At 47.4% G+C, this 20,621-nt stretch overlaps 1 protein-coding gene and 1 long non-coding RNA gene across 3 annotated transcripts; one reads left to right on the forward strand and one right to left on the reverse strand.

Moving 5' to 3' along the window:
- Positions 1-1,863: 1,863 nt before the first annotated feature.
- Positions 1,864-13,979, reverse strand: LOC110345733 (uncharacterized). The gene is made up of 4 exons (XR_015449139.1): positions 13,814-13,979; positions 11,099-12,216; positions 3,128-3,257; positions 1,864-2,529 (listed from the first exon to the last, which is right to left on the reverse strand). It is a non-coding gene; the product is annotated as an uncharacterized LOC110345733 (long non-coding RNA).
- On the forward strand, positions 13,841-16,213 carry LOC101705254 (Golgi-associated RAB2 interactor protein 4-like). Of its 2 annotated transcripts, none has more exons than XM_013065458.3 (2): positions 13,841-14,105; positions 14,300-16,213. In XM_013065458.3, the coding sequence occupies exon 2, from the start codon at positions 14,356-14,358 to the stop codon at positions 16,111-16,113; it is 1,758 nt and encodes a 585-aa protein (XP_012920912.2). In that variant the 5' UTR covers positions 13,841-14,105; positions 14,300-14,355; the 3' UTR covers positions 16,114-16,213. The 2 variants fall into 2 exon arrangements, with proteins under 2 accessions (XP_012920912.2, XP_021099908.2); XM_021244249.2 differs by having other exon boundaries at positions 13,841-14,080.
- Positions 16,214-20,621: the final 4,408 nt, after the last annotated feature.

Consider the following 20,621-nt stretch of genomic DNA (forward strand, 5'->3'; position numbering starts at 1 on the left):
GGTACGTTAAGAGTATTGCACACACTGTCTCATACAATCTCTCAATTTCCCCCATTTTATAGATAAGAAAATTGAGGATCAAAGATGCTGCCATTTGCTCAGGATCCCATAGCCAAAGGGTTAGGAAATCCAGACGCAAACCCACAGGAGCCCCCAAGCTTTCCTACAGAACTCCACCGGAAAGTAGGGCAGTGGTTCTCCTTCAGAGATGCCAGGATAGAGCCACCTAGGGAGTTTAGGGAGCCCTAACCCAGGCCAGTGCATCAAGGGCTTCAAGCTCCCAGCTGCATCAAAGTTGAGTGTATATGATGACACCTAACCTCAGTGTGATGGCATTAGGCAGTGGGGTGACCAGGTGAATTGTGATAGCCAACCCGGCTCCCTTCATGTAAAGGAGAGTGATTCCAGGTGGCCGCCTCTCCCTTCCCCCTTGGGAGTCCCCTCAGTCAATGCATGACAGACCATTGCATCCTGCAGTCTGCAGCTCTATGTTATCTGTTATCGGTACACCTTCCCATTTGGTAGAGCAATCTGCCACTAGGTTGGCTTTACAACCTTGTAAAGAGGATACTCCACACCTGTGTGATATTTTGTTTCAACTAAACTGTGTGAAACTTCCCCTAACCACCACTGACTTAGCAAACTTCTGCTTCTGTGAAACTCTGCTTGCACTTCCCCTCTCCCTGAAACCTCCCCCATTAGAAGAGCCTCTTAAAAGAAGCCCGCAAGATGTTTTTCATCATGGAGAGTTTTCCGAGCAGGAGCTTGCTCTTGACCGCCAGCTGACAATAAAAAAGACTCAAAATTTGGCTCAGAGTGTGGTGATTCTCTATAATCTCTTGCGATTAAGTATAACAGAATGAAATTCGTTTCCTAAAGAGGCTCCAGAGAGTTGCCCCTCTCACCATTGGAGGACACAGCCAGAAGGAACATCTCTATGAGGTAGAAAGCAGGTTCTCACCAGACATAGCACCTGCCTTGGGCTTGGTCTTCCCAAGCTCCAGGATGGGGAGAAATGAATTTCATTGTTTATCAGCCCCCTAGGCTATGGTATTTTGTCACTGCAGGCAAAATGAGCCAAGTTGTACAGGTGAAGTAGAAAAGACTCCTTTCTTTAGGCCTGTGGAATGGCCTTCTGGCTCTGTGGCTCAACTGCGGCTTCTTGGGATACAATCAACCCACGCCACCCACTTCACAAGGCATAGGAACCAATGGATGCAAACACACTGTGTGAATTCTAAAGGGCTCAACAATATCCAGTGGGACAGAAGACTAGGCCCTGGGCAGCAAGGCCCAAGGCCACTCTGAGAAGAGCACCAGGAGCTGTAGTTCAGGGGTTAGCCTCATGAGTGCTTCAAAGTTGAGGTGATTATAAAAGTATTGCTAGATTTTTATTTAATGGGTTTATACAAAAATAAGCTGTCACTATATTCACAAATCTGCTTTGTTTTGTTTTCAGTGTTTGGAGAGCATATTTCAATATGATAGTTTCCTTTATAATTATATGTATTATAAAAGAGATTCCCAGGCTCTACCAGGCACAGAAAGCAGATGAAAAGTACCTGCTACTCACTCTCCTAGATGAAAGTGCTTATCAATGCTGGCAATAGAATCTTTGTGCTGTTTTACTTTATATGCTTGTGTCTGTTTTAACCAAATAAATTCCTAGCTCCTAGAGCATGGAATGAGTTGTATTGGGTTTTGTTCCTTAAAAAGAGTAGATACTTAACCACCATTTGGTGATTGACTAGTACTAATCCTTCAAGCTTCAGTGGTCTAAAACCACCATTGCATTCAGTCACCGGAAGACAAAGACGGCAAGAAGAGGAAAGACATTGAGATCAAACCTTCAGAAAGGTTCTCAAATTCTGGCAATGGGGTGCTGGAGCTTGCTTCATAGGGACTAAAGATAGCTGGAGAGGAAAAAGCTCCATTGGAATTTTCCAGCAGGACTTTCCATCAGGGTACAGCAGAGTTCCCAAATGCCATGGGAACTGCAGGAGATTCCATCCAAGCCGGGAAAATGTTCTTGGACAAGATGGCATCATTTTTGTACACTCTGGAAGCCTTATAAAATAATACCAAGTACCCTAAGTGCCCAGTTGTTTGCAAAGAAACCCAGCCAACATGGAACCTCATACAATCCTCACTCTTTGGCACTAGAAGCTGAAGAGGTACCAGGCCCTCAATTGTAGTGGCTACCAAGAGATTCTGACTACTCCTATTGCCTTTGTTATATAATAAACACCACAGCAGACTTCACAGCATAAAACAATCACCATTTTATTTGGTTCCCAGATTCTGAGGATCAGGAGTCCTGGCACCAGGGCCATTGTTCTTCTGTCCACCACGATACCTGGAGCTTCCAAGGTGGTTTGTGCACTCCCATGACCGGGACCTGGGCTGAGATGGCTGACGACTGGCCAGAGCACCCCCACGTGGCCTGTCCATGTGGATTGGGCTTCTCACAGCCTGGTGGTCAGGCCCTGAAAGAAGGCTCCCCCGTGATGAGGAGAGGGGGTGGGGGTCCTGCAGAGGGAATATTGCGAGAGCCCCAAGTGGAAACCGCACAACCTTCCATGACCTAGCCTGTCCACCATACTCTATCAGTTGAGGCACTCACAATCTGCCCAGAATCAAAAGGAAGGGTCCTGGCCCTACCCTTTAACAGAAAGACTGCCAAGTCCTTTTGAAACCACCTTTTACAACCTCTACACTCTCCAAATAAACATTATTACTCCCAAGCTTAGAGATTATACTGTGCACCACTGGTGAGCTAAACACGGGCTGGTCTCTGACATGGGTGGGAGAAGATGAGAAGTGTGTGGTCCCAGCAAAGCCCTCAGGGCTGTCTCTCAGGAGGTGGCTACCCCGCCCCAAGAGAAGTTCTGCTGGAGTCTGGGCTGACAGCCCTTCCCAAACGGAAGAACTCTCTAGTCACTCCACCCACCACCCCACCTTAATTGCCATTTCTCCTGAACGTCTCTTCACCTCCAAATTACCCTCTAGCAAAAACCTGCTCCCACAAAGCAAGCTGTGCATGCAGGTGTGTCTCATTGTTCTTCTATTAAGACATATCATTCACAAACCCTGCATTTCTTTAAAAATACCCTCAGCTGTCACTTACATAAGAGAACTTGCCAAAACAGATGGAGCATCCCAGAGATGTCTTTGCCTGGGGCAGTATATGCTAATATCTTGCCACAAGCACCTTGAGCTGCTCTCTTTCCCAGAAAAGTTCCCTCAGTTGGAAAGTTCTAAGGGGTGAGTAAAATTAGGAAATGTGAGTAGAGGAAGCTGTTCCTTTTTCTTTCTTTTTTTTTTTTTTCCTCAGAAAATGAAACCACCCTCTCATTAATCAAGTGGCTGGAGAAATCTGCAGAGCTGCTTCTCAAAATCACTAGGCAGGAAGAAGCTGGAGGCAACCTAAAGAAAGATGCTACACTCAGAAAGAAGCAGATGTACTGCCTGGGATATGGAGAAAGGGGCATTTCAGAGGGAGGAGATGGTGCGCATGAAGATGAGGAGGCAAGAACAGGCCTGGCTTGTTCCCAGAGCACCATCACTGCTGTTCAGTCTGCAGTGGAGGATTTAGGCTTGGTGTAAGAGCCATTTATTATTCCGCGTGCCCAGAACAACCCAACACTTTCTCTGGTAAACAGTTCACTCCCAGTGGCTTCTCCATAGCCCTGGAGTGCACATGAGATAAAGGCTGGGCTGATCCCAGTAACTGGTCCCTTTGATGTCAGTAATGGGGAAGGGTTTATAAATGACCAAGTCAGCCAATGAGAGCCAGGGCTCAGGTGTGAGACCAAATGTGACTCCATTTTGTGAATGTGGGACCAGAATGACTCCATTTTGTCCAAAATGGAGCAGTCTCCTTTGTTCTTTCAAATTAATGATTAAATGTGCTTAATCTGGGACAAAAGACATGATCTGTAACTCAAGATTCTTAAGCTCATGACTCAGCCATCTGTTTGCCCTAGAAACAAGTGTCCCAGGCCCACTATCTATAGGACAATCTGTTAACGTGCTGACTATCCACACAAGGTGGTCATGACCATGAGTCAAGATGTCTGCTGACCATCAGTACGTGACAGTGGGCCACTAACCTTTGTCCCCATTTTTCTTGTAAAAACCTATACGTAATCCCCTTCAACCCCCAATGAGCCTAGCCAATCAAAATTCTACACTTCATACTTGCTAAATGTTAACCAATCATATGGCTGCTAATGACCGAAGCTTGCTGTAACCTCTATAAAAACCTTGCTAATTTGGAACTCGGGGCTCTCAATCTCGATCCGCTGTGTCGGTGACAGTTGAGAGTCCCTGCTTAAGCTTGAATAAATGACCCTCGTGTGCTTACATCGGAAACGGCCTCCTGGTGGTCTTTGGGACTTCATAAACTGGGCACAACACAGGAATGTTTCCAGCAGGACTTAGCAGACCTCTCTCTCTCTCTTCTCTCAAGGGGAGAGGTGAGAGAATGTTTAAGGACTAAGACCCTGAGCTCCTCAGTCAAAATCACTCCAAATCCCAAATCTACTGGCTTTGTAAGTTTGGGAAGGTTCTTTACCAGGGGCCCATTTCTTCATTTGTAAAATGTGAATAACTGTATCACCTTGTAGCTTCATGTTGAGGATTGAATGAGATAAACATGCCATGTGCTCAGTAGAAGAGTGTGGGCACTTTAAAGAGTGTTAACTCTAAAGAGGGCAGCCCAGGGCCAGGAGGATGTGTGTGGAACCAGCTTCAGGGCACTGGCCAACCTGAGAGAGTAATCTGTCCTCAGAGAAAGCCAGCACAAGAGTGAACTGAGTGACAATCCACTCTTCCTGTAGCTTAGCTATACCATTCAATAACTTCTCCTTGTTTAAAATTTAAGTTGCTTTCAGCTTGATTTATGTTCAGGGCACCTAAAAAGCATCTGAGTAGCATTTTTTTAAAAGCAAAATTATACTTAAAAATACATCCATAACGCATTTCCTTAATTATAAAATCTATCCATTGAAATAATGCTAGAGTTCTTTGGCTATTTCTTTATTGTTCCTTTCCCCTAAAATCACTTGCTAAGTTTTTGAAAAGTACAAGCCAAGCTGGAAGAGGCTCCATGAAGGAGGCGTCAGGATGGGACAGTGATAGGAGTTACAGGGATGGACCTTGGGCAGAACATCATGGTCCCCATATCCTAAGAACCTCCTGAACCCTCAACTGATGAAAACTCGGGTAAGAACCCAAATTCAGGATCCCAAATCGTATGCAAAATCAGAGGGACAGAAACCAAATATAAACGCCAAGAAAATAGGAAGGGGCCCACTTTCATCTCTAAGATTCAACGCTGTTGTAGGAGAACAAAAGCCATAAATCATATGTATAAATAAGAAGAAAGCATTATAACTACTTACAAATTGTTTGTTTTGTTTTCTTTTTCTTTTCTTTTTTTTTTTTTTGGTACCAGGGATCGAACTCAGGACTTTGCGCTTGCAAGGCAAGCACCAGAACCACTAAGCTAAATCCCTGGCAAAATTGTTTTGACTCTATACTTGGAAAAATCAAAGAGAATTGAGTTTTTAAAACTTTGTTAAAATCAATAGAATTCAACAGGTGGCTAGCAATAAACATATGAAAATATGATATAGGAAAATCAGTAGCTTACTATATATACAACTAATCTGAAAATACAAAGAAAATCCATTTAAATACCAATCCAAAAAAGCTAAGAGTAAGCCTAATAAAAAATATGCAAAATCTATATGAAGAAAAATGTTTAAATTCTAACGAGAGCCTTACATAAGTTTTTAAAAGCCAAGCAGAGGATAAGGCAGAGTGGGAGAACTGACATATGGTGCCTGAGACTAGAGATCAGAGGAAGCAGATAAAAGAGAAGCGTTGGAGAGAAAGAGGTGGAAAGCCAAAGCCTGGCCATCGGCTGCAGCGCCTTCCTCGGTTCCCTGGGCCTGGGCATGGGTGAGCAGGAGATGATGTTCCTGCTCACTAAAACCAAGGGAAAACCTGAATAAACTCTCTAGCCGCACTTGCTTTTAGTTATAGCTTTTATCACCAATTTTAGAGGTCATAACCAAGCAACCTATTACCATTAGCTTTGCTAAAATAGCACCTCTGCCATGTGGATCATGATGCTAACAGCTGCCTAAGTTGTTTTCTGGGAACTTAGAGGCAGCTCGACCCAGCTGAAACTACCAATCCTTCACTTGGGCCTGCATAAGTGTCCAGTGGGTGGCATTGTGATGTCAGAGGATCCAAATTCCAACCTCAGAGCATGTTAATGCCATCGTTTTCTGAATGCGCATCCATGAAGAGCCATGAAGTACGATTACACACATGCAGACCACTGACCACTTCATTTTTCTTCATCTCCATGCACATTTCCCAGGTCTTAGGCCACTCTGCTTCAAGGTCCCATAAATATCCCTAAACCGTATCCTAGGGCAACCTTATTTGAGCTTATTTTCCCATCTCCCCCAGTGAAAAATGCTTTCTTTTTTGCAAAATGCATTCCTTCGATGATTGGCCTACTGCACAGTGGGCAAAACAGGCCTTGTTGACTAACACCACAACCCATTTCTGAGGCGTCTTTTCTCTCCTGGAGTTGCATTACACTCCAGGCCCCCAAGATTTAAAGGCAGCCCTGGGGACTGACCAAGCCAGCAAAGATGGCCCCCGGCAGAAGAGACAATATCGTTAGCAGAAGTGGGTCCCTATTCCAACGAAATGAAAATCACTCCACCACTCGAAGTTCCCAGTTCACAAAGGATGTTCACTTTCATGCGTCTGTATGTTGCTCCTGGCTTCCTTGAAAGAGAAGAAACTCATGGCAAATATCCATTTGCACAGCTGTCCGAAGATTCACCTGGGTAACCCAATTCCCCGGGTCACAGGTGGCTCACTAGGTGGCAGATCCTTTTGTTACTGGACAGTTGGCCTCAGCCTCACCAGATAGCCAGGATCTTTGTACCCTAAACAAAATGTTGAGCAGGACACATAGAACTATTAAGAAAGGCAGAGATTTATTAAAGAAAAAGTACAGGGTCAGGGATTTAGCTTAGTGGTTCCAGCTCCTGCCTCACAAGTGCAAGGTCCAGAGTTCGATCCCCGGTACCAAAAAAAAAAAAAAAAGAAAGTACACTCCAAAGAGTGGAGTTTGACTCAGGGAAGCATCTGTTTTAGATTTGAAGTTAAAGTACACACAGGGAATTCCAGCACCCAGAGATAGCACCTGGCAGTAATGAAAGCACACCCTCAAGAAGGGAAGGCTGGCAGAGCTGAAGATGACAATTGCAGTGAGCTCCAGGGTTAGCTTTACTTTTATTTTCCTCGAATTTGGAGAGTGGTCAGAGGTGGTAACTAATGGCCTCTTCTCACTCAACTGTAAATCTCCATCCTCAAGTAGGGGGGAGTTTGTGAACTTGTAGGGGCCTAAACAGAACCTGTGTAGCTACCAAAGCCCACCAGGGGGATCAAAAGCAAAATGTTGATGACATTGGAATGATGTGCGGTTACTCTAAAGCAGCTAGAACGCATGTTCTGCAAGTTCATGCCAGAGGTCAAGGAAGTGTGATAAGGCAGGAACATATTTTTCAGGCTCATGTCAGGATGCTATGGTGAAGATATAGAAGCATATTTCTCAGGTTTATGTCAAGATGTTAAGGAAATACGATGAGAGCAGGATGGTCTTGTGATCTCCAAAACTCAGAAGGCATCTTGTCTGTTGTGAGCCTAGGATGTCTCCCACACTGTCTCCTGCCTCACTTTCCAGGTAATAATTTTATGACTTTCAGCCACACACATACTGTATGAACATTAAATTATTTTAAATAAGAGCAGGACAAGAATTCAAATCTTCCAGTACAAGGCAGCTTTCCTTCCACATGACTCAGTAAACAGCTTGATAAATACACATCTGCTCATTTGATATGGAAGGTATCAGAAGAAAGCACAGTAATTGTCCATCCTTATCCAGTTGCCTGAAAAGCCCTGCCTTCACTCATTTCTTCTGGCTGAAAGTACTGAAACTTTCCTTTAAAATGCAAATATCATCCAGGAAGATTAACATATAAATCATTGTCTTTCGTTAATCCCACAGAACAAAGCACTTCATCAAATACTAATTTTTCTCCATGCTATGCTAACTTGGAGCATGTCTAGACACTGAATAGAATGGGAATAGGAAACTACCAGGACACCTGTGTTCTGGCCTGTATGTTTTCACCTGAAAAACAAAGAGGGATGGAGTTGGTTACCTATAAAATCCCAAAGTCCAGTGTCGTCTGCAAGATCTCAACATGCCCCCCTAGTTCATATGTTAAAATTTAATCACCATTGCAATTGAGGGGTGGGGCTTTTTAGGAAGTGATTAAGTCATGAGAGCAGAGCCTTGGTGAATGGGACTAGCCATGTTTTAAAAGGTGTGAATGGATACGCCTAGAGGACAAGATTTTAAGTGAAATAAGCCACACCCAAAAGACATATATAGTACGTTCTCACTCATATGTGGAAGCTTAAAAAGTTGATCTCAGGCCAGGGATTTAACTCAGTGGTTTCGTCACCTGCTGTGCAAGCACAAGGACCCAAGTTCGATCCCCGGTACCAAAAAAAAAAAAAAAAGTTGATCTCAGCCAAATTCTGTGGTGTGCACCTGTGATCCCAGTACTGTAGAAGGCTGGGGCAGGATGATCATGAGTTTGAGGCCATCCTGGGCTACATAGCAAGTTCAAGGCCAATCTAGAACATAGGGAGACCCTGTCTCAAAAAACAACAACAAAATGTTGATCTCACAAAAGTAGACAATAGAATAGTGGTTCCCTGGAAAAAGGGGAGAGGGGTGAGAAGTTAGAAACAGGTACCAAAATACAGTTAGAAGGAACAAGTTCTAGTGTTCTATAGCACAGAGGTGAATGTAGTTTACAACAATTAATATATTTTAAATGGGCAGAAGAGAGGATTTTAAATGTTCCCCACACGAAGAAATGACAAGTGTTTGAGGTGATGGAAATACAGGTTACTCTGATTTGATCATTGTGCACTGTGTACATATACCCAGATATCACACCATAAATATGTACTATTTTAAAAATAAAATGTGATATTGCTACTCACTCTTTCCCTTGATCGTGGCCTCTCGAGAACTATGAGAAATAAATTTCTGTTGTTTCTTAATTACCTGGTCTAAGGTATAGTATTACGACAGCCCAAACCGACTAAGACCCCTGATTCCATCAGGGGTGAACTCAACCTTGCACATGTGCCTTGGGACTGCTGTCTCAATAAAGTCCAGCTCCTTTCCCATCCCTGGCATTTTAATCCAAATCTCTTTGTTCTATTAGGCAGCTGTTTAGAACTTTTTATTCATTTAACAGGTGGGCCTTTTTTAAGTTCTCATTTAAAATAATTTGAGATTCAAGCAGTACGCATGCAGTTAAAAGTCATAAAATTATTCATCAGAAAGACCTCTTCTTTTCTCTTGGATACCAATTGAAGTGAGCTGTGGTTCCCCTGAGCAAAGCTCACTGCCTATAAAGTCCCTTTTCAGCAATGCTTTGCCACCAGCACTAAATTGAGTTATTCCGACAGCCTTTGATGCTCTGCACTTATTTTTTCCTAACTGTGCATAAGGAAGCTGAGCAGCCACATAATTTAATTCTTCAAGATTTACTTTTTAATCACCAGGGTGGTTCTTGAAGGGTAGAGAGAGTTGACCCCATTTCCTCAAGTTGAAATTGATTTAGGTCAAATAATTCTTAGAATCTGAATTAAGTATTTTTCTCTTTATCACATGAACTTCAAGCTTCATTTTCCAGCAGCTGGGAATCTGTGCTTCCTAAGGATGACAGATGATTTGAGGAAACATGGGCAAAGAGGGTATTCAAAATTTGTTGAATTCTAGAGACAGAATTCTCCGTGACAATCTGAATTGGTGTCGAGGTACAATTGTCCGACTCTAGCCTCTGACACCATCCTTTCCGGCACTGCGCTCCTCTGAAGGAATTATCTGCTTGGATTACAAGTGCTGTGACATCCAAATGTGTGTCTCCGTATTGTAAACATATTCCATATATCACTAAAAAGAATGGGAAGGGGATGGGGGAGAGAGAACAGCGTGGGGCAGGATGGATGTGGTAGTTCCCAGAAAGGTATTCCACTTAATTTTCTGGACTTCCCAGGCCAGATGACCCCTCGGGTCTGGAATAGAAGCAGGCTCCCTTGCTCTCTGCCTGAGCACATATATACCACACCCGGGCCAGAGATGAAACTGACCGCTCTGCTTCTCTCACTGTGATGTTCTGCACACTGACTTCATTCTTTGGCCTGAACGGTGTGCCTGCTTCTCTGAACTCATGGATAGTTCCTTTCAATGACCACGTATGATGCAGGCTTACTAATTTTGCTGTTTGAATTGCCCATGGGGGCTGTTCCTCTGTAGAGAGTCACCCCATGCTACCACCATTCCCCGTTCTTTCATATGTAATCTGTGTGTCTTATCTGGGTGGAAGGGAAAGTCTCCTGGTTAAGCTTGACTATGTCAGTTTGATTGGCTTGGGAGCCACCCAGGGGATTAGGAAAGCACACTTCTGAGTGGGTCACGAAGGTGTGAAATTAGGGACTCTACCTGATCCCAGGCCCCTGCCTCTGCACTGTTCCCCTGCTCTGCTGCCCCACTGCCATCTGCTGAACATCTGTGTCCTGCCATGCCCTTCCACTATGATGTTTCTCCTTTAGAGCTAGCCAACCATGGACTGAATCCCTTAAAACCAGGAACCAAAGTAAACTCCTTTAAGTCGTGGGTGTTGGGTATTGTGTCTCCGTGTCAGGAAGGCTAATACAGCCTGCGTCGACCCTCTGACCACGGGTAGAGTTGCCTGTGCCAGCCGCTGTGAGACTCAACACCACCGTAAACTGCCACGGACAGCAGGGGATTAGGGGAAGGGAGAATTGGCAATGGCGAGAACACCTGACCTGAGAAGTGCACTGTGTGGTTAGTGTGACCATGAGTTCTTTTAACAAATGCATTTAAGTTAGTTGTTTTCTGTATCCAGGTTTATGTTTTGATACTTTAATAAAAAGACGAATGTGTATTTACCATAAGTCACTTGGTTGATCTTATTTCACATCTGAAGGAGAAGGGAAGCTGAGGAGGGTAGGCGGGGGTCCGGGGGTGTAAATGCAGATGCAGGAGCCACCAGGATAATTAAACACCGGCCTTCAGCTGCCTCCTATGGTGACATCACACTGGCAGGGCCTCGAAGCCCACCCTCCCTCTCTCACTTGTTGCCCTGACATCTATCCTGTCATCTGTTTAAGAATAAAGAGTCTGACAAGGTCTGCCTCGGGGTGGGGGCTTTGGAATTGAGTCCTTCCCATCAAGAAGTAAAGTGGTGGGCCGGGGATTTAGCTCAGTGGTTCCACCGCCTGCCGCGCAAGGACCTGAGTTTGATCCCCAGTACCAAAAAAAACAAACAAAAACAAAAACAAATGAACAAAGAAGTAAAGTGGTAACTGTTTCCCAACTGGATCCTCATCTCTTCCCACAAGCTTTGAATAAACCTTCGCCCCTCAAACCCACATCAAGCTCTCTCTTCTTCCCCATCCCACGCCCCTGAAAGGAGGCCTGGGCAGCATGCCGAGTATCCTGTGTCTCATGGTGACTCTGATTCTGGAAGCTCTTCCAGGTTTCTTATGAAAAACTGCACTCGGGAAGGAATTCCTGAAAAGCACTGCTAAGGACTAATAGTAGCTCACCTTTATCAAATAGGCAATGTGCTAGCACTTTATATACATCACACCATGTGTTAGTTAGCTGTCACTGTAGCAAAATACCTGAGTGAATCAGTGTATAAGAGAGGGAAGGTTTATTCTGGCTCACAGTTTTGGCAGTTCCAGTCAATGGTCAGTTGACCTCATTGCTTTGGCTGTGGGTGCCAGCACCTTATGGTGGGCATGGGTGGCCTAGCAAAACCATTCACGTCCTAGCCAGGAAGCAGGAAAGTAGACGAGGAAGGGGCCAGAGTCCCACAGTCTCCCTCCAGGGCCCCCCCAGTAACCTAAGCACTTTGCTCGGAGTGTCACCTCCCAAGGGTCCCCTCACCTCCCAACAGCCCCACTGTTGCTGGGACTAAGCCTGTGACACAGACCTTCAAGAGACACTCCAGATCCAAACTGGCATCCCATTCAGTGCTCACCACAGCCGTTACCCCCATCCTGCAGGAGAGTAAGTGGAGAGAGAGATCAGCAGCCTGCTCAAGGTCACACAGTTGAACTTTCTATAACAGAAGCCTATTTTTTAACCATAAAGCAGCCCCTGGGCAGTCACCCCTGTCTCCTCCTCCAGCCCCTGGCTGCCACTTGGCTGTCCTGAGCACCCCATAGACACAGAACCATACAATCTGCGGCCTTTTGTGTTTGGTGTCTTTCCCTTAGCATGCGGTGAAGCTGCATCTGAGTGGAAGCTCACACCAGCACTCTGTTCCTGCTTCCAGCTGAATAACGCTGCAGCAAATGCATACTCTACATCCTGTGTGTCCATCCATCCAGGGAAGAGAGAGAGCCTTTGTCCTCAAGCAGTGACTGAGGTGGGGCTTCAGGCATAACAGTCCCAAGAAGTGAGTCAGGACCAGGACCTTCTCCCAGCTTTCATTATTCTGTGGCTCGCTGAGTGCCATGGCATCAAAGCAGCAGCCATAATGGCACATGCTCCCCGCCAGTGTACATGGCTCCAAACCACTGGGGCATGGCAGGGAAGTTATGACCAGAGGGTGTTTGACAGGATCCTGGAATTTAAACTTACACCTCCAGTCCTGCTCCCACAGCCCAGTATTTCACTGAATAGAAGATGGGAAAACAGAGAGCAAAAAATGGGAGCCTTAAGAGAATAACTGGGCTCCTACACTCTGGGTATACATGGAGGGGAGGAACTGAGGGCACCCACTGGGTAATTGAATCCCCAACTCAAAGTCAGAAGTGGTCCTGGGTTCTCCATTACACACACACACACACACACACACACACACACACAATTTGTTATGCAACTTCTCATAATGCACCAAACTGCTCTCTTTCGGCAATCAAATCAATCCTCTTTGAACACATTTAACGGGCCCAAGCTCCTTGCAAGACAGAGTACTGCAGCAGTCTAGAACAGAGGTCTTGGATCAGCTGGACCTGGACTTGCAAAATAGCATTAATTTGTGAATGCGGGTAAATGATACAACCTCAGTTTGTTTACCTGTAAAATGAGAACGGTAAGAACAGTATCAAACTCAGTAGGTTCTCACAGTAGCATGCAAACCACACAGTACAATGCCTGGGAAAAGCAACCCTTAATTATTAATTTAAATATTAATTATTGAAGGTCAGAATTATTGTTAAAGCTCACAATCGTCTAGATTTACTGAGATCCATGGTAGGCTAAGGAGCAAGACCACCAATTCTAGGTTTTCTCATAAAATTAAACCATGATGGTTAAAATCCACCCCATCATCTTACATTTTTATACTTTGTGTAGTTGTTGAATCTTTTTTTTTGTTCTAAGGATTGAACCCCATACTTTACACTGAGCTATATATTGGCCTTTTTTTAAAACATGATTTTTTGAGACAAGGTCTTCCTAAGTCACTAAGTTGTCCAGTCCGGGCTCAAACTTGTGATCCTCCTGCCTCAGCCTCCCAGAGTCCCAGGATTACAGAAATGTGCTAATGTCCCTGGCCAGTTGGTGAATCTTTTAAATTTGGAGTGGACAGGGAAGCATTCATACAAAAATTTCCCTTTTTAAAAAAAAAAAAAGTATTTTGGTGCCTACCTGGGTCCCTGACAGGGTGGGTCCTGACCTTGTGGGGTCACAGGGCGTAGAAACAAAGGGGTGTGTGACAGGGACAGGTCACAAAGGCAGGAGAGGATAAATACAGCTGTGCAGCGCTGCAGACCAAAGTGTTTGCAGCTTTTTCTCCGACTGCAGACTGTAGCCTCCTGGAGAGAGAAACAGTATCGCGACTGGAAGTGAGGGACGCTGATCCGGAAGAAAACCTCCTGGAGGCTTTTTTTCATCTCTGAAGAGAGTCCGTCTGAGGTCCAGACACCCTCCCCGGGCCCTGGTCAGCGCTCCCTGCTGCCACACACACACACACACACACACACACACACACACACACACACCCGCCACCCCACCCCCCGCCTGCTCTCCCGGGGTTCTGAGGCCGGGAGGGGCCTGTGGGCTGGACTGGGGAGGAGAGGCCTGCTGTAGTCACCTTTGGGAAGCAGGATCACCAGAGACCCTTTATCTGCCCAGGACACCAAGGCAGAGGACACAGGGCCCCCTGGCCGGCGCCCCTGTCATGACAGGAGATGGTCATGAACAGTAAGTCTCTATTACCCTGCTATGCAGTCAAGGGCGGCTCTGCGGCCAGCATCTTCGGCACCAGCATGGGGAAGCTGCAGCAGCAGCTGCGCAAGGGCAAGTACTACATGTTCAGGTCTGCCCCGATGTTCGAGAGCGACTTCATCCAGATTACCAAGCGCGGGGAGCTCATAGATGTGCACAACCACATGGACTTGATGACCGTGGGCGTGGCCTGCACCAGCTCCTACCTCCCGATCCCGATCCCGATCCCTGACGTCATGCTCCTGGCCCGGGAGGCCACCAGCTGTGAACAGTGCCACAGCCAGGCCCCCAAGAGGAAAACACGCAAGGAGCCTCTGGAGCTCACCAGGCTCCTCCCCTTGAAGTTTGTTAAGATCTCCGTTCACGACAGTGAGAAGAAGCAGCTTCGCCTGAAGTTCACCACGGGCTGCTCTTTGTACCTGCAGCTGTGTCCCCCCCTGGATGCGTGCGAAGACCTCTTCACCTACTGGGAGAGCCTCATTCACCTCCTGCAGTCGCCCTTTGAAAGTATCAGCGGCACCTACGCCACCCCGGCCGAGGACATTCCCTGCCTGCTTGAGCTGGCCAACGCTGACAGGGCCAGCCTGGCCGCCTCGGACGCCCACGGCAGAGACGCCTGGGACCAGGTCAGCATCCGGAGTGTCCGCTTGGACCCCGAGCTGACCGGGGCCACCTCGGACGCCCACGGCAGAGACGCCTGGGACCAGGTCAGCATCCGGAGTGTCCACTCGGACCCCGAGCTGACCGGGGCCACCTCGGACGACAAAGGCAGAGACGCCTGGGACCAGGTCAGCATCCGGAGTGTCCACTCGGACCCCGAGCTGACCGGGGACACCTCGGACGACAAAGGCAGAGACGCCTGGGACCAGGTCAGCATCCGGAGTGTCCACTCGGACCCCGAGCTGACCGGGGACACCTCTGCTGCTTATTCCAGTGGGGAGGGAGACCAGCCCAGCTCTCGTACATCCACCGCCATTCCCAGAGTATGCACCCCAGAAATAAGATCTGCGGGGTCTGCCGAAGCGTCAGCACGAGGGACAAAAAGAGAGGCGGCAGCAGCTGGGGTGGCATCAGGTATGCCAAGTGTGGATTCTGGCCAGGTGAACACAGCCCTGGCCGAGGCCACCTTTATAGGGGTAGGAGGAAGCAAAAGCCCCATGGCAGGCCCTGGGGGTGCAGAGGCCAGACAGCAGGGCGTCCCCCAGGCCAGCAAGGCCTCCCGCAAAAAGCACAGGGAAAGGAAGGAGAGGAGTGAGGACAGACCCCTCAGTAGGAGTTCCTACCACCGCAGGACACACGAAGGTCGCCACAAGACAGAGGGGGACAAGATGGCTCAGAAGTCGTCCAGCCGGTCCTTATTGGGCCACAGGACACACAGAGTCAATAAAAATGAAGAAGGTGGCCACCTCAGAGCCAAGAGCAGCAGCCAGGGCCACAGCCCCAAAGGCATCAGCCACACCCCTCTTGAGAAGGAGTCCAGGAGCTCAAACAAATTCAGGAGGAGCTTGTTCAGCTCTTTCCTGAGGAACATCAGGGCCAAGCTCGGCATGAAGGGGGCAGCCTCACTGCATGGTGGCGACGGGGACATGGTGCCCAAGAGGGTGGAAGAGACCAACCTGGAGGTCATGGTGGAGATGGCAGAGTTTGGTCAGGGAGTAGAAGTTGGTTCTGTGACATCTGAGGTCATGAAGACCTCAGAAGACCTCTTTAGAAGCCCATGAAACAACACCCAGAGCCAGAAGCCCCAAAGGGCCCCAGGAGCACCCCAACAAACCCCACTCTAGCTTTCTTACTTCGGGTGAAATAAAGAGCTATTCAATCTGAGAACCGTTTGCCAGGGTCTGTCTGAGCGTGAGTCCATCAGCTCAGTGGCGACCTCACAGAGGACTCTGTGACATCAACTGCACTGCAGGCTGAGGCCTCCAGATCCAGTCAGGGGGACCCCTCACCCCTGCTCAGCAGAACTGAGGTGACTGCTCCTCTTGCCTGGAACCTTCCTGGCTTTGGTGACCCTGGGCTCTGGCTGGGAGGCACGGTTCTACCTCCATGGTTTCCCACCCTTTTGATAAAATTTTCTGGAGAACAGGGCCACTTAGAGGTCAGGAAGGGGAGCAGCAGCAGCGCTGGCAATCAGAACAGGGAGGTCACAGTCTGACTGAGCCACTCCACTCCTCGGCATACACCTCGGAGAAACACACACACACACACACACACACACACACACAGGCATGTCCTAGGGGATGGGTGTGAGAATGTTTACAGCAAAACACTGGAGACAGACCAGTTCCTATCTCAGAGCCGACATGACAGAGAGGTTCGGAGAGGTGCTCACGGGGAGGAGTGAGGGGCAGTGACACGCTCACAGAGATACAGGTGCGCATCATAATATATCACAGGATATAATTCCACGAGGCCAAATACCATATTGCATACATGTTTGGTAAACCTGGAGTCAAAAACCAAGGCGTGGCGAGTACTGGATTCGGACCAGTGGCTTTCTCTAAGGTAGAGAAGCCAGTGGTGGGAACAAGGAGGTGGCAGCAAAACACCTGGTGGCGTTGGGAATTCATTTCTTAAGCAAGGAGGCGGGGCCGAGTGTTTATTATTGTTTCACCATTGCACACTCTCACATCGCTGAAATCAGCCTGGCCCTACAGCCATGGTGACAGATGTGAGGAAGTCGCTGTTGCCCCAGACAGGCCTTACCCGATCCCTTTCCCTTCTGTGTGTGCACAAAGTGACAGGGAAGCCCCCTTTGTTAAGGCTCAAATTTTAAATGACGCGTCCACACAGCCATAGTTGGCTACTAGGACAGGAAGGGATGGGCACCCTACTTTACAGATGAGGACACTGGGGCTCAAGATGGTACCTGGCCCTGGCCCTGTGGGGCCTTTGCAAAGCATTGTTACGCACCCCACTTCTTACAGTCTGGGGCTTGGAGCGAAGGCAAAGTGAACAGGTGCAGAGAGACAGCAGCGCCAGAAACTTCGATCTCTCCAGAGCCGAGCACTGGATTTGCTGAATTCAGATTGGGGAAAGACGGGCAGGGAGACTCCTGAGCCCCTGGCAGCTGGGGCCCGGGTCTTAGGGAGCCTGGTTTCCCTCCAGGTGTGCCTGCCTATTACACACCACAGCTGGAAATATTCCTCCTCCTGCTGGAGTTTGGGGCTCCACTGGCACTGGGTTGCTCCTGACCAGACTCCAAAGCCCAGTCTTCCCAGCCACTAATTACATGCTGGAAAAGTCAGGACCAGAAGTCTTTCTTTCTCTTTTTTTTTTTTTTTTTTTTTGGTACTGGGGATTGAACTCTGGTCCTTGTGCTTGGGCAGCAGGTGGCAAAACCACAGAGCTAACTCCCCGGCCCCAGTCTTTCCTTCTCTATGCCAGACCTGCAGGAACTTTCTTCTGAAGTCCCCACAACAAATCCACCTTATTCCGCATGCTTATTCCTAAAGGTGTTGTGGGGGGAAGGCACAGACTTCAGGGAGCCAGTGAGGAGAGGGCTCTTCTGTCCCTTGAGGGAATGGCAGGCACTGGGTGGCTGCTCTGTGGAGAAAGGACCAGGGCCCACAGAGTACCCACATCCACATCTCCCATAAATCAAAGTTCCTGACCCCAGGATGAGGAATTACTGGAGTGAGTCAAGTTTTTCTTAAGAAAGGAGGGAACATGCCAGAGATGAGATACAAATCAGCCCTGGGAGGAAAACAACCTCGGAATCATTAACCCAGAGGTCCAGGGCAGGAGGCGGGGTGTCAGGGAGGTGAATTCCCCTTTGGAAGGTGGGGAAATTACAGAAGGATCACACTGCATTCCTCCAATCTGAGATTTCCACACAGGCAAGTGTGGGTAATACCTTCGTCACCTGTAGGGTTCTTGAATGTCCCTGCTCTCTTCCAGCGCGCACGCCACTCCAGTCAGCTGGTCAGCAAACTGGGGTTCTGCACACCCGGCACTCCAGCGTACGCCTGTCATGCAGCACCCACTGTGCGCTAGCCCTGGGTCCCCCACAGTTCTACAGACCCAGTGGAGGAGACAGGGCAGGGGTGTGGGCAGTATTACAATGCTTGGGTGCAGACGCAAGGAGAGATGCATGCTGGGGAAGAGGAGCCATGCACAGGAGGGGTTCCAGGTATGGGCTGGAGTCTCGGGTCAGAAAAAGCTTCACAGAGGAACTGGGGGTTCTGAAAAATGAATAGGGTCAGGGACAGGGGTGAGGGAAAGGCTGGAGGAGGTACCCAGAGACATGGGGAGAGGGGATCAGGCTGAAGACAGCTGAAGGCCGGTGTTTAATTATCCTGGTGGCTCCTGCATCTGCATTTACACCCCCGGACCCCCGCCTACCCTCCTCAGCTTCCGCTCTCCTTCAGATGTGAAGTAAGATCAACCAAGTGACTTATGGTAAATACACATTCGTCTTTTTATTAAAGTATCAAAACATAAACCTGGATACAGAAAACAACTAACTTAAATGCATTTGTTGAAAGAACTCATGGTCACACTAACCACACAGTGCACTTCTCAGGTCAGGTGTTCTCGCCATTGCCAATTCTCCCTTCCCCTAATCCCCTGCTGTCCGTGGCAGTTTACGGTGGTGTTGAGTCTCACAGCGGCTGGCACAGGCAACTCTACCCGTGGCCAGAGGGTCGACGCAGGGTGTATTAGCCTTCCTGACACGGAGACACAATACCCAACACCCACGACTTAAAGGAGTTTACTTTGGTTCCTGGTTTTAAGGGATTCAGTCCATGGTTGGCTAGCTCTAAAGGAGAAACATCATAGTGGAAGGGCATGGCAGGACACAGATGTTCAGCGGATGGCAGTGGGGCAGCAGAGCAGGGGAACAGTGCAGAGGCAGGGGCCTGGGATCAGGTAGAGTCCCTAATTTCACACCTTCGTGACCCACTCAGAAGTGTGCTTTCCTAATCCCCTGGGTGGCTCCCAAGCCAATCAAACTGACATAGTCAAGCTTAACCAGAAGGAGACTTTCCCTTCCACCCAGATAAGACACACAGATTACATATGAAAGAACGGGGAATGGTGGTAGCATGGGGTGACTCTCTACAGAGGAACAGCCCCCATGGGCAATTCAAACAGCAAAATTAGTAAGCCTGCATCATACGTGGTCAATGAAAGGAACTATCCATGAGTTCAGAGAAGCAGGCACACCGTTAGGTGTCTGAATTCCTTTTACAAAAGGAAAATGAGACAATTACCAAGGACTAAGGACATAATCAAAATAACATAACCATTTTACTGTTGAATAGGAAATCTTTCTCCAAACACTATGGCATATTATTGCAAAATAAATGATATTTACCATGAGGGGATTCTACTGAAAACTGTGTCATAGAAAGTTAAAAGACTTTTTTCTCTTAATTCAAATGTGTACCTACAGCATTGCTGCTGGTTATTTATTTAATGAATAAGAAGGAGGTATATTTATCTATAATAAAGCAATCCAATTATACCAACAAGGTATTTCTCCATACAGGGATTGATCAGGAAAGTCAATTGATTAAAGAAAAATAATTAGAGAAGAGAATAACTTAAAAACCAAGGTCCTTCTGCAAAGCAGCTCTACCCCTTAGCTGCCTGCAGACTCATACCTTTATTTATTTGACCATCTGAGCCCTCAGATGGCTTTATGGCTGTTCATATACTCATAGTTTAGGATTCTTTAGGAGTACAAAGAAGGGCTGGTGGAGCCCCAAACCTGAGCCCCTGGAAGATGTCAATTTCAGGGAGTTTTTAGGTATTCAGATTGGCCAGGGTCTTATAATAGATTTTCTTTTCCTTCTAAACCAACAAAAACATCTCCAGCAGAAGGGAGAAGACTAAGACACTCTTAGGTCAATTCTGTAAACATTTTCTGAGCACCCATTGTGTGCCCAGCACTGTGCTGACTGTATGGAAATTCCAGATCAAGGATTCGAGCATAGGGGGACACAGATCATGTTCCAACACACATGCAGCACTTGATATCTAGCAAAGGAAGAAGTGATGGAAGAAGACAGCATTGTAAACGGAAAGAATGAACAGAGAGACATCAAACAGTAATCCTGCAGAAAACATTGAGGGAGTTAATAACTGGTTGAGTGGCAAAATGAAAGAGAAGGGAAATTGGATGAGGGTCCCCAATGGTTTCTAACATGGGGACCCATACACCAGGAGTGCTGTGGATCCAAACAGTGAATTTGGAGAAAGTCAAGGATGACTTAGTTCACAG

This window comes from Heterocephalus glaber, unplaced genomic scaffold (assembly GCF_053883595.1).
Source record: "Heterocephalus glaber isolate CG9 unplaced genomic scaffold, H.glaber_assembly_v1.0 deba00000621, whole genome shotgun sequence".
Lineage (NCBI taxonomy): Eukaryota > Metazoa > Chordata > Mammalia > Rodentia > Bathyergidae > Heterocephalus > Heterocephalus glaber.

Bases quoted from the DNA above. Each gene is read 5' to 3' on its own strand.
- LOC101705254 (XM_013065458.3), top strand. From the start codon at position 14,356: ATGGTCATGAACAGTAAGTCTCTATTACCCTGCTATGCAGTCAAGGGC.